We start from the raw sequence: 12730 nt of genomic DNA on the forward strand, positions 1-12730 counted from the left end.
TCACCTCTTGTCCTCCCTTTCTTCTCTGCCCCTCTTGTGTCCAGCACCTCACCTGTCCACCCCGCTCCACAACTTTCGTTTCCTTAATTCCTTTTATTTTATATCCAAATTAGTTTCTTTAGAGTATATATTTTTTCTTTGATTTTTTTGGTGCAACACTATTTGTGTTATCTTTACCTTGTAAAGATATCTTTACCCACTTGAGGGACAGAGGAATATAAAAACTTAAAATATCTCCAGTCCTTGGAAGACTTCTTGATAGTTGAAGAAACTTTTTTCTTGGAGAACAATTTTCAGTGACTTTAGTTATTGATTTAACAGACTTGCCTAAGAGGTTACTTTGGCAGCAAATAAAAAGTATTGCTTTGTGAAGTTAGAAAATGCAAATTTTACAAAAGAACAGAGGAACTGAGCAGGCAACTTTCTTAAAATCTAACTAAATAGATTTTTTTTTAAAAAAAGGACAATGTAAAACAAATAATATACAAACTTTTATTCAAAGGTAATTCCAGAAAGACATGTTTTGGTCATTTTTAAAGTGAGATTAATTGAAGACCTCAGAAAAATTTCATCTGATCAGCACACATAGCTACTCACAGAAAGTTCTCTCTTCTGTTAATAGCAGCTAAATTTATACACACGGGAAAAATTCTTAAGACCATGCAAATTCAATTGAATTCCATACATTCATTATATTCATCAAAAACCTGCAGTAATGATCATGCCAAAGTGTTACTTTAAGAAAAAAATTAAAAATACACACTGAAAACATGACCAAGATTAAACTAAAGGAAGGAAATAATAAATAAGCATAATTTACATTTATTTTTTAAAAGTTTGGCATCACACATATTCAAGTGTGTTACACCATGTTCATTCCTCAGAAGTGGCATTTTAAAGTGTTAAGCATTGTTAAATATCAAAAAATACAACTCTGTTTTACAATGTAGTACTGGCATAATTCAAAGTACTGTGCCAATTATAAATAGTATAATCAAGTTTCAAACATCTTTTCAAACATATTTAAAGGAAAGCATATACACACACAGTTATATGCACACCATTTATTATACTCATGTAATCAAAGAATTTTATAAAAGCAAACAGTTTTATCCCTCAACTAGTTTGTATACTTACATAGAATTTAATACCAGTCCAAAGATTTTCAGTTCCTGTGTATACACATTTTCAGGAGAAAGAATAAAGAAAAAATTTTACAACACATATTCTTTTGTCCTCCTTCACAAAATTATCCATAGTCGTTCAAGGTTGATAATTAGTCTTTATGAAAGCAACTGTTGTCTAAAGACTGAAGAGTAAGTACTGTAGTCCAGGTTTTTTATTAAAATTCAGTCAGCTGCTGCTCATTGCAGATAAAGCCTACACGGTGCTTCTACCAAAAATAATCTTCGGAATCTGAGGCCTCTAAAGGCAGCTGATCTTATTTTCTGCGGAGACTTAAAGTGCAGCTACAAGTGGAGAAGTGCTGGATTCTCAAGTCACTTCAGAAATACTTGTTCAAGTCTGTTTCTCATGTATAAATATGCCAAAAATGTCCTTTGGGCTCATAACGGTTTATCAATAACTGTGACTCCTAAGCAAAGAGTGAAGAAATATAACAGAAGTTACAGGCAGCATCATTCTGTATATCTGAGAAAACAATGAATTCTTTATTACTCAAGCAACAGGGTCTGAACAAATCATGCTGTTTCAAAAGTACTATCATTTTAATTTAAATTGCAGTGAAATCTGTTTATAGACCAAAACGTCAGACTATTTAATCCAGATTATTCTTTTGCTCTTTGCAGTTACAAAGAAGGAAAAATATAATTTTACTCAGGAAATACTAAAATTTACCTAACACCCAAAGGGCACAAAGAAATTTTCAGGGGTGATTAATACTTATTTTCATTATTTTGACTATGGTATTGTTTTCATGGGTATATACATATGTCAAAACTAATAAAACTGTATGCTTAAATATATGCTATTTTTCCTGTGTCAATTATATATCAATGAAACTTAAAAGTTGTTTCCCTAATTTTCAGCCATGTTATTCTGGAATCCTATTGTATATAGGTCTTTTAGATGTTGTTTTGGATGATACATAAACAATAATGATGGTTAATTAGTATAAACTTCTTTTTTCTCCACAACTGGTTCAATATTAGCATGTTATTAAAACATGCTAATATTTAAAGTGATATAAATTCCTATCATCAGAGTAATTGATATGTAACATACAGTTTTGAAGGCTCATCATTATATTTAATAAAGAGAATTACCATTTCTCTTACTAAGAGCATGGACGAAAATTATATTTTATAATTCAACCAGTGCTATTCTAAAATAAAAAAAATTATTATAGCCTCACTATAATACTATCACACAAGCCCTGCCAGGGGGATGTGGTAGGGGGCAAATTTCTTGTGTATCCGAGTAATGAAAGCCTCGCTACACAGTGAATTCCACTCCACTGCATACAGATATTAGCCATGCTAAGTTTTGGTATATGATCCTGCAATGGAAAGATTTATAATTTCAAATGCAAAGGATTGTAAAATGATTAAAAAAAATATATACCACTGCTTTATTTTAGAAAATACACACCCAATATTGTTTTAAGAACAAGAAATAAAATATACTTTGAGAAAAGACTTCTTCTTATAACATTAAAAATTTTTCATATTAAACTCATAATGGTATAATTTTCTATGCTGTAGTAGAAGACAATAAGAAAAGCAGACAATTATTACCTGCATAACTTCTCCCTGTGCTCATACAAGATGACACAACTGTCCATTTATCAGTTGTTGGGTTATAATATTCTACGGATGCCAAGTTACAGGAGCCATCATCCCCTCCAACTACATATAACAGACCATTAACAGCACAAACGCCTTTAAAAAAATTAGAGAAAAAAAGCAATTATTTAAAAACTTAGATGAATATGAATATCCCTGTACATTTGGTGAGGTGATTCAGAGATACTTTCTTAAAGGAGGCAAGAAAAGAAGATGGCGAAGAGGGAAGGAACTGTTTTTATATGGGAGAATCTAATGCAATAACTACTTTATTTTTAATTTTTTTAAATTCAGATTTGATGTGTCTTTTATCTCTTTTTTATGTTTTTGTGTTTGTTTGTTTTTTAATTTTTATTGATTTCAGATAGGAAGGGAAAGAGAGAGAGAGAGAAACATCAGTGATGAGAATCATTGGTTGGCTGCCTCCTGCACGCCTCCTACTGGGGATTAAGCCACAACCCAGGCACGTGCCCTTGACCAGGTCAAACCTGGGACCCTTTGGTCCGTAGGCCAATGATCTATCTACTGTGCCAAACTGGCTAGGGCTAGCTGCTTTATTTTTACATTACTTTATTTATCTTCACAATAATCTTACTTATAGGTTAGAAACAATGTTAACCCACATTTTATGATTAAAAAGGAAAAAAAATAAGGTCAAATAAGTTTAGTAACTCAAAGTCAACTTGTTAGGGAAACCTAAGGAAAAACTATAAAGGGTATCTCAAAAAAGATGTATACACACTTTAATAGCTGATGGCTCAATTGATATTTTTTTCTTTTCATCTAGACTAAGCTCATCCTAAAATGCTACAGGAAGTTTGAAAATGCAGTTGAAGTACTAACACTGCCTTTATAATTATTCAAAGTGTGTAGACATTTTTGGGGGACAAAGGGTGTATACACACTTTAATATCTGATAACTCAATTTTCACTCCTTTTCATGTTTAACTGATTTGAAATAATGGGAGAAGCCAGACTAAGCTTTGAACAAATAAAATTTATCCACTAGACTTTTTTATGGGGATATATAGAAGATAAAGTTTATGGTACAAAACCAGCAACAGTTGATTAATTTGAGAGCATACAAATACCCAACAAAACAATCTTTGATGTTTGCTACTCCATTGCTTCGTATTATCAGCAGTGCCTGGACCAGAATGGTCATCAGTTTGAAAATAGGAATTGACAAAAATATTATTCATATCTGTGGATTCTTTCAAATTTTGAAAATGAACTGTATGTTAATAAATACTGACTTTATAACCATTCAAAGTGTTCATACATTTTTTTTTGCTATCCTATGTTTTAGTAGAAGATAAAAATGATTCTAAATTTTAATTATTATACTCACTGGTTAACTATTTTATCTCCTTCAAAAAGGGAGAACAATATTATTTACTTCATTATTATTAGATAACTCATAGGTTATTTTTTTTGCAAGAATTCAAAACATTAAAAAAAGTATAAAGAAAAAAAAAGATCACCTCTAATCCTATACTGCTTAGAATAATGACCGTGAAATTGTGATCTCTACTCTTACCACCTGTTTTCTATGCATAAATACTCACTTGTGTTAAACACTTGTGTTAAACACTTGTGTTAAATCTCAAAGTAGTTGATAATACACATGCTACTTTATTATTTACCTATTTCCTCCAAATAATATACCTTAGACATCTGCCCAAGTTAATATAGATCTCCATAATTTTAAGTGATTGCTTAGTACTCCATGTATGATAATACCATAATCTTATTGTCTTTGATAGACATCAAATGGATATTAAGTTATTCCTAGTTTTCTTTTTTGCTCTTATCAATGTTGCTGCAATGAACAAAGATTCTCTCTTGCATACTTTTTTTCATCCTTGTGCAACTATTTTATTAATATAAATTTTTACAAAACAACTGCTAAGTTAAAGGATAAAGACATTTATTTCCATCCTATTTAATAAAAAAGTAATATGCAAATTGACCATACCTCTGCTGTACCCACAAGCCACACCCATCAGCCAATCAGGATCTACTATACAAATTAACCTAACCAAGATGGCTGAGGATTGGAGCGAACAGGAAGCTTGGGTTTCCCCGGCGATGGAGAACATCGCCCTAGCCTCTGTTCAAGGTTACAAAGTTTCAATTATAGAAGATAAATAAATCCCAGATACCAGTGCCTCTTCTTGGGTTGCTAGGTAGCTGGCCTGCAAACCACCACAGGTCCCTAGCCCAGGCCACCCCATGCCCCAAGGGAACTCCCACCCTGATACAGGACACTCTTCAGGACAAACCAGTCAGCCCCCGCCCGTGCACCAGGCTCCTATCCTATTTAATATAAGAGTAATTTGCAAACTAACTATTACTCCAACACATAAGATGGTTACACCCATGTGGACACAAGATAGCCAACACAAGATGGACAGTATGGGAGGGACCAAGGAAGGGCAGTTGGGGGTGATCAAGCCTGCAGCAGAGGGCAGTGACCAGGCCAGCAGGGGAGGAAAGTTAGGGGCTATCGGGCTGGCAGGTGAGCAGTTAGGCATCGATCAGGCTGACAGGGGAGTGGTTAAGGGGTGACCAGCCTGGCAGGCAGAAGCGGTTAGAGGCAATCAGGAAGGCAGGCAGGCGAGCAGTTGGGAGCCAGCAGTCCTGGATAGTGAGAGGGATGTCTGATTGCCCGTTTAGGCCAGACATTATTGATCAAGCATGAGGCTTGGGTTTCCCCAGCAATCCTACTGATTGAGCAGAAGGCTTTGGTTTCCCCAGCGATCCCATTGATCAGGCCTAAACGGGCGGTCAGATATCCCTCGAGGGGTCCCAGATTGGAGAGGGTACAAGCTGGGCTGAGGGACACACCCCCTCACCCCCTGTGCACGAATTTTATTTAATAATTATAAACAAGATTCAGAGCCATTATGAACTAGTACTAAAGGGCATCAAAAAACCAGAAGAATGCTCACACACTGGTCTTTGTAGTTCCATAAATAGTTTTACTGGTATAATTAATAGATGTTTACAGATTTTTATATTAACAAAATGATGAGCCAACTCTATAGCATTAAGAAGTGCAAATGGAGTGAATGTTCTGTACTAACATTAAATTGTGTTACTAAACTAGTCTATTGACAGGAAGTAAATTCATTCCATTTTAAACTAGTTTAAATATTCGAAAAGCAAGAGCAGGGCAATGATTGCTCTACATAAAATGACCTTATTCTTCTGGCTAGCAGAAATGAGCTTATTTTGATTTGAAAATACAACATGAGTAGACGAAAATAATATTATTCCAATCTTCAGGAAAATAGTAATGAAATTCAAATTGCAATATATGTACTAATCTAGGGAAGGCATGTGCACATATTACTTTGATTTTTTTAACTTAATACCTATATACTGGGATCAAGCACTCATTCTACCTATGGCCCAGATCCGTGGGTCGTACCATGATCCTGGACTATCTGTAGCTGAGAGGTTTCTAGGACATTACCAAATACAAATGATAGAATGAGGTGCAAGTTCACTGTTGTAGACAGTCCTTGCAGTCCCATTTACTAATATTTATTAGTTTCCCACACTAATCACATTTAAATTGAGAAATTAAGAGCATTTTGGAGGGTGTGGAGCATGCATCTTGCAACATCATCCAATGGTATACAGTGAGTTTGAGATTTATCAGGAACATATTTTGGATTATGGGAAATGGTATAAAGATAATGGCATTTTAAAGAAGAAAAGCATTTCCTAAAAGACTGGCTTTCCTGAATCTATTTCTATTTCTCTTCCATGGATTTTCTTTACAAGGAGTTAGTTTCCTAATCTGGAAGAACTCAGTTTTCTTAAAATTATTTGTTATTTTAGCTTTCCCACTTCATAGAAATCCTGCACTGTATTAGATTAGGGTTAGCTTCTTTGGCTTCCCTCCAGATTCAGATAAATACTAGCTTTTTAATCTGGTATAAATATTTACTCAACTGGCTAAATTTCCTAAGAACTGCGTTTTGTAGTACGTGATACATGGTAGGCACTCAAAAATGTTTGTGGTGAGAATAAGTGAATCAATGTCAAGTAAAGAGAGCTCTTCTTCTAATTTAGTCTCTACATTCATCACCAAAAATAGCCACTAGGACAAACTGTAAGTTAACTGGCGTGTCACAACAACCTGCTAGGTTGCAGTCCCTAAACGAAGCATTCTGTATGGATTATTACATAAAATTCTGCCTTTAAAGACCTAGTCCATTAGAAAACCCAGATCAATAAGAGAACAATGGAAACACATAGGGATACTATCCATCTGTAAATGTAATTCATATATATTTTACAAATGTGAACTAGACAGATACCTGCATTTCTTCTGCACATGTTCATATCTGCAACCTGTCTCCATGTATTGGTGGTGGGATCATACACTTCCACACTTTTTCGTACTAAAGGGCCATCATGACCCCCTACGGCATATAATAAATTGTTTAACACACCAACACCTATAAAACACAAAGAACCAAACTATAGAATAAAAAGAGCAATAAATTTATAGCACATTAGGGTTTATTCAAATGACTTATAACTAAAATTTTTGAAATTATTATTTATAGTAAAAGATATTTTTAAAGTGGATATTAAAAGTATACAACTTTAAAAAGGGAAATAAATAAAAATGGACAAATGAGTATCACAATAAGAACTATTATTCTAAAAAGAGAGGCCATTAATCATTTTGAAAACAACTTTCATGATAAAAGCAAACCAGTACTGTTGAGGAGAGACTGTTCCCTGAGGTCTGATGCTGGATCCTCTAGTCAGAAGATTACTTCTCATAAATTCCTTCAGGGACTGCTAACCTCTCTCCCCTACACCCCAAATGTGCTGCCTCTTGGAACATGTCTGTACCCCCGCCCAGGCAAACATGTAAAGCATTTTCTCCTTATCAGGAGTAGGTCATGCCCAGTAACCCTATCCATCCCGCCCTGTCCTATATAACCCCTTAGTGCCTGCCATGTGGCAGGGAGGGTATCCATGTCCTCTTGATGCAGCCCAAGACACATCTTGTATGTAACCCTCCTTAATGAACATATATGCTGGATTACCAACCTCTTTCTTTGGTCTCTCAACCCTGGGAAATTTTATAAGACAAGTATTAAAGCACAAAATTTGTAAGAAATGGATATGAAGAGACTTGATAATGAAGCAAGTTCTTCATGAGCACTAAAAAATGCCAAACAATGTAAATAATTAACTGAAACGGAGAAGCAGCCTTTAATGTAGCACTTGGAAATTTTTCAAAGTGAAATGTAAGTGCAGCTACCTACCACTACCTGTGTAATTCAAAGGATACTTTAACAGTGTTATTAGAATTAGTGTATATTTTCTGAAAACATAAAAATATGTCAGTGAATCATTTCACTTAATTCTTTTCCATCATTTTCTACTTCAACTGCTAAATGAGGTTCCTATTCACCTGCTCCACTCCGCCTGGTACTCATTTCTGCTATGTAAGCCCACTCGTTGGTCGTAGCATTATAGCATTCGACGGTGCTGAGACACTGACGGGAAGCTCCATCATAACCCCCCACGGCATACAGCAAACCTAAACATGGGATCACAAAGAGAGCCATATTCATACAGAGCCCTTTTGCAAGTCAGAAGGTAATATATTTTCCTCCATGGTATCAGAGTTTCCCTTTAAAGTGTTACTGATTTGCCTAATGGTGATATGTAGAGTTACCAAGTGATATTATGAAGATCTGCAGAGTATATACGTATTATTATAGTAATGTAACATTTTCATCAATAATCTGACAGAACAAAAGGACACTCATTATGTCTTTGGGTAACACCATAAAGTGAACAACACTCTGGCAAAAAATTAAATATCAAAGTTATCTTAGTAAATTAAAAAACAAAAAGTTAAACCAAAGTTAGTAACAGTGTAAAATAAAATATTATTTGGCAACAAAAAGAAATGAGGTACGAGTAAATGCTACAGCACAAGTGAACCCTGAAAATTGTGCTAAGTCAGAGAAGCCAGTCACAAAGGACCAAATCCTGTGAAATGTTCAGAAGTGAAAAATTTACATAGAGACAGAAAGTAGAGCAGTGGCTGCTGACAGCTAGAGAGGATGGAGGTGACAGTTAAGGAGAGTAGGAATGCTTTTGGGGGTAATAAAAATGTTCTAAAATTAATTGTGATGGATACACGCTGAATTACACACTTTAAATGGATGAATTGTATAATGTAATTTATCTTTTCAATAAAGCTGCTAAAGAAAAATAAGGTAGTGCAAAGAATTATATCCATAGTGGGGAGGGCATGGCAACTCACAAATTTACCCAAGTGGGGGGAGGAGGGGACGCGGAAATCACACGAAAAACACAACCTTTCTTAAACTCCGCTGGGAGACAAAGTATGATATAAAAAATTGTGGCAATCCACCCTTTAAACATTAAACAGCTTTCTCTAGATATAGAATTTTGCATATGTGCCACCTGACTTGTTCTCCCAAATAATTGCATTAATATCAGTTACCAGTTTTATATAGGTTACATATGCAAAGAGACAGAGAAGGGAGGAAAGAAGAGGGAGACTCTGACAGAGGGAGTCAGGGTGTAAGAGAGGCTAGAGTGGGCATAGGAGGGCCTTATTTAGGTTATATATAGACAAGCGAACATTTTTTTAAAGGATATTTAAAATTTTACAATACTACGTTCCCTTTTAAATGACCGCTTGCTTGCCCATTAGAGCCTGGTGTTTAGATTATTGGAAGAACCTAACCGTTCCTCACAATCAAGAAGCCACCCGTACCTGAAAACGCTCCCCAGCGGAAGTGTCTGCACCTACCTCCAACAACACCCACGCCGACACTGCTCCTCCTCGTGTTCATGGGAGCCACGTGAAACCACTCGTTAGACTTTATGTTATACGCTTCCACCGATGCTAAACCTGTAAGGAAACACAGTGCTCTTCCTTTCCTCCTCTAGAAAAAATGTAAGGTGGTTGTTCTTTTACACACGTGTTGTTAGGAAACAACAGTTCAGGTATGTGAAACCGGGTTAAAATTAAAAGAGAAAAATGATGGAATGTCAACATATCGATTAAGTGATAAATAGGAATGACTTCTTTTCCGGAGGGCTCCTACCCAAACTACTAATGTTTATCAGCTTTTTAAACTTAGCGAGATGACTGATACTAATGCATAAAGGAAATTTTACATACTACTCCTATACCACTTAAAGAGATTCTTGATGGAATTTTTAAACTTAGCTTTATAACACCTATTAAAATGCTCAGATATCTAATAATTGTGCCATGATTCGCAATGTAAACGTGATGACTACATTAATTCTAACAGCAATGTGAAAAAAAAATGCAAAGGAAATCACCTGTACTCCCATCAAAGCCTCCCACGGCATACAGCAATCCATTTAATACAGCAGCCCCCAAAGTGCTTCTCCGGTCTCGCATGTTAGCAACACTGGTCCACTGATCTTTCACGGGGTCGTAGGAATCCACAGTGCGGACTCGTAAGGAACCATTAAAGCCACCGACAGCAAAAACCAGCCCAGCCATGTAGACCATGCCTGCACAAGAAAAACAGCAGTTAACGATGACCGTGTGACCACACTACCATCAGTACCTAAAGGCTGCTTTCAATATGTCTACAGCTGTTATTAGAATAACTGATTCTTAAGAGAATCCTGACTGAATAAATAGGTCTTAAGAAATGCTATTCATTAGCAAGACTTCATAATGACTAAATGGTCCTCCTTTCTAAGATTATTAAAATGCAATGGGCCTGGCAGATTGAACATCGACCTATGAATTAGGAGGTCAAGGTTCAACTCCTGGTCAGAGTACATGCCAGGGTTGCAGGCTCAATCCCCAGTAGGGGCTGTGCAGAAGGCAGTCGATCAATGATTCTCATCATTGATGTTTCTTTCCATCTCCCTTCCAGTTCTAGAGTGTTTTACCTTGCTTTAATATATTATCATTTGTACACAATGATGCATGTATAAGAAACTCATTTTATCATTGTTTATAACATATTAAAAACAATCTTAATGTTCAATTAAAACCCAGTAAAATTTGTACTACATCCAGATCCCTCTCCCCCCCACCAAAAAAAATATTAGATGGTTCTTAAAGAATGTGGTAACTCTCGCTGAAACCGGTTTGGCTCAGTGGATAGAGCGTCAGTCTGCGGACTGAAGGGTCCTGGGTTCGATTCCGGTCAAGGGCATGTACATTGGTTGCCCGCACATCCCCAATAGGGGGTGTGCAGGAGGCAGCTGGTCGATGTTTCTCTCTCATCGATGTTTCTCTCTCATCGATGTTTCTAGCTCTCTATCACTCTCCCTTCCTCTCTGTAAAAAACAATCAATAAAATATATTTAAAAAAAAGAAAAAAAGAATGTGGTAACTCTATGCTGATATGTAGCAACCTCCAAGATGTATTGTTAAAAGTACTACCATGAGAGAAATGTTCTGTTACACTTAGAATTCATTTGCTATGGGAACTATGAATAAGGGATCCAAATTTGAGCTTCAGGAAGACTCCTTAGAGTTTGCAAATGCCTTTTCTGATTATAGTTTTACTAAATAAGGTCTATTTTAACAAATGTTTATAAAATGGACGCTGGGAAGAAGGCAACTGTGGCGTATAGCTAAGTTGGAAATCTCCTAGAACTAAAGGTCCCAACCTAAAGATTCTTTCTCAACATGCCAGCAAGTCATCAAGAAAATTCCCAGCCATTTCAAAATTTCTCCAGGACTTAAGGTAGATTATATGTGATCATGTGATTCTGAAACAGTAAGGACCATTACAACTTGTAAATTCTTAAGCTTCAAAAAGTGGATAAACTAGTAAATTTAAAAAAAACAAAAACAAACAAACAAAAAAAACCACACACACACCCAGCAAATTGCTACCAACTACACCTTATACTAGAGAATCAGAAAGATTTGTAAAGATACTGGCAGAGCAGCTATTCACATCAGTGAGTTATATGGGTCTCCTGAATCACTGTTTAACCATATAGCCATTTTATCAAAGCTTTTCTAATAAAGATTCTTCTAATTAACAAAACTAGAACTGAGCAAGAAGCTCCCAATGGACCCAGCAGTAGGAAACTGCTTACCTGCCCTGCATCTCCTGGAAGGCAATTCTGCTACTTGGTGCCACCGTTCTTCTTTAAAGTCGTAGCATTCCACACTTCTGATGGCCTTTGGTGCCTGGCCCCCAACCACCACCATCAACTGGAAGGGCAGAAAGGTTAGCACTTGAACAAACAGCCACTGCACATTCTGGGACTTAAAAAGTCTTACAAATTATGACTGATGTGGAGAGTGTTAGGATGAAGATGGAAGGGTGAGCTGGGGGTAACAACCACCTAATCAACATTTCATAAACATAAACAAAGGGGGCACAAGTTAGAACTACAATTCTATTCTGTAGCACATTTAGTCAAAAATAAGGATTTCAGAAACTAAAATAAGTTTCTGATCCTTCAAGCAAAAGCAGTATTTAAGCCAAAAAACAGCAGGCAGTCAGCACTGGCAAGGCTGCAATATGTCATAGGGCTTGCTATAAACCAGATCCTGGCCTTGTAACAATCAGGAATTAGACCTCCACAGTCCCAGAGAGCACACAAAAGTGAAATGTATGTTAGTGGGTAGGTGAGGTGCCAAAGACATCAGGTATTAAAAGGAAGATGGAAAGGGGTGGGGGAACTATTGAAAAAGAGAAGTTGAATTGGAGTTCACAGGAGAGCACAGACTCCTGTGGTGTCAATCAAGAGACCTCCCTTGATGCCCCACAAATAAACCAATAGGACAGATAATGGAGACACTAGAAATCATAATGAATGAATGAATGCACAATAATCTAGTGCTAAGGATAAATGAGGTCTATACATTTCTTCAATCAACTCAGTCCAAC

The 12730-nt window shown here is 36.2% G+C and overlaps 1 protein-coding gene across 7 annotated transcripts in view; it reads right to left on the reverse strand.

Moving 5' to 3' along the window:
* Nucleotides 1–478: 478 nt before the first annotated feature.
* Nucleotides 479–12730, reverse strand: part of KLHL2 (kelch like family member 2) — a 77692-nt gene continuing 65440 nt past the window's right edge. For 6 of the 7 annotated variants that reach the window (XM_036423227.2, XM_036423226.2, XM_045576891.1 and 3 more), the window contains 7 exons: nucleotides 11931–12048; nucleotides 10176–10373; nucleotides 9634–9735; nucleotides 8254–8382; nucleotides 7139–7279; nucleotides 2757–2900; nucleotides 479–1594 (listed from right to left, as the gene is read on the reverse strand). In XM_036423227.2, the coding sequence (XP_036279120.1) occupies nucleotides 1566–1594; nucleotides 2757–2900; nucleotides 7139–7279; nucleotides 8254–8382; nucleotides 9634–9735; nucleotides 10176–10373; nucleotides 11931–12048 (861 nt within the window). In that variant the 3' untranslated portion in view covers nucleotides 479–1565. The remainder of the gene's footprint in view (nucleotides 1595–2756; nucleotides 2901–7138; nucleotides 7280–8253; nucleotides 8383–9633; nucleotides 9736–10175; nucleotides 10374–11930; nucleotides 12049–12730) is intronic. The other variant, XM_045576889.1, reaches the window with a different exon arrangement.

This window comes from Pipistrellus kuhlii, unplaced genomic scaffold, assembly GCF_014108245.1.
Source record: "Pipistrellus kuhlii isolate mPipKuh1 unplaced genomic scaffold, mPipKuh1.p scaffold_m20_p_8, whole genome shotgun sequence".
In the NCBI taxonomy this organism is placed as follows: domain Eukaryota; kingdom Metazoa; phylum Chordata; class Mammalia; order Chiroptera; family Vespertilionidae; genus Pipistrellus; species Pipistrellus kuhlii.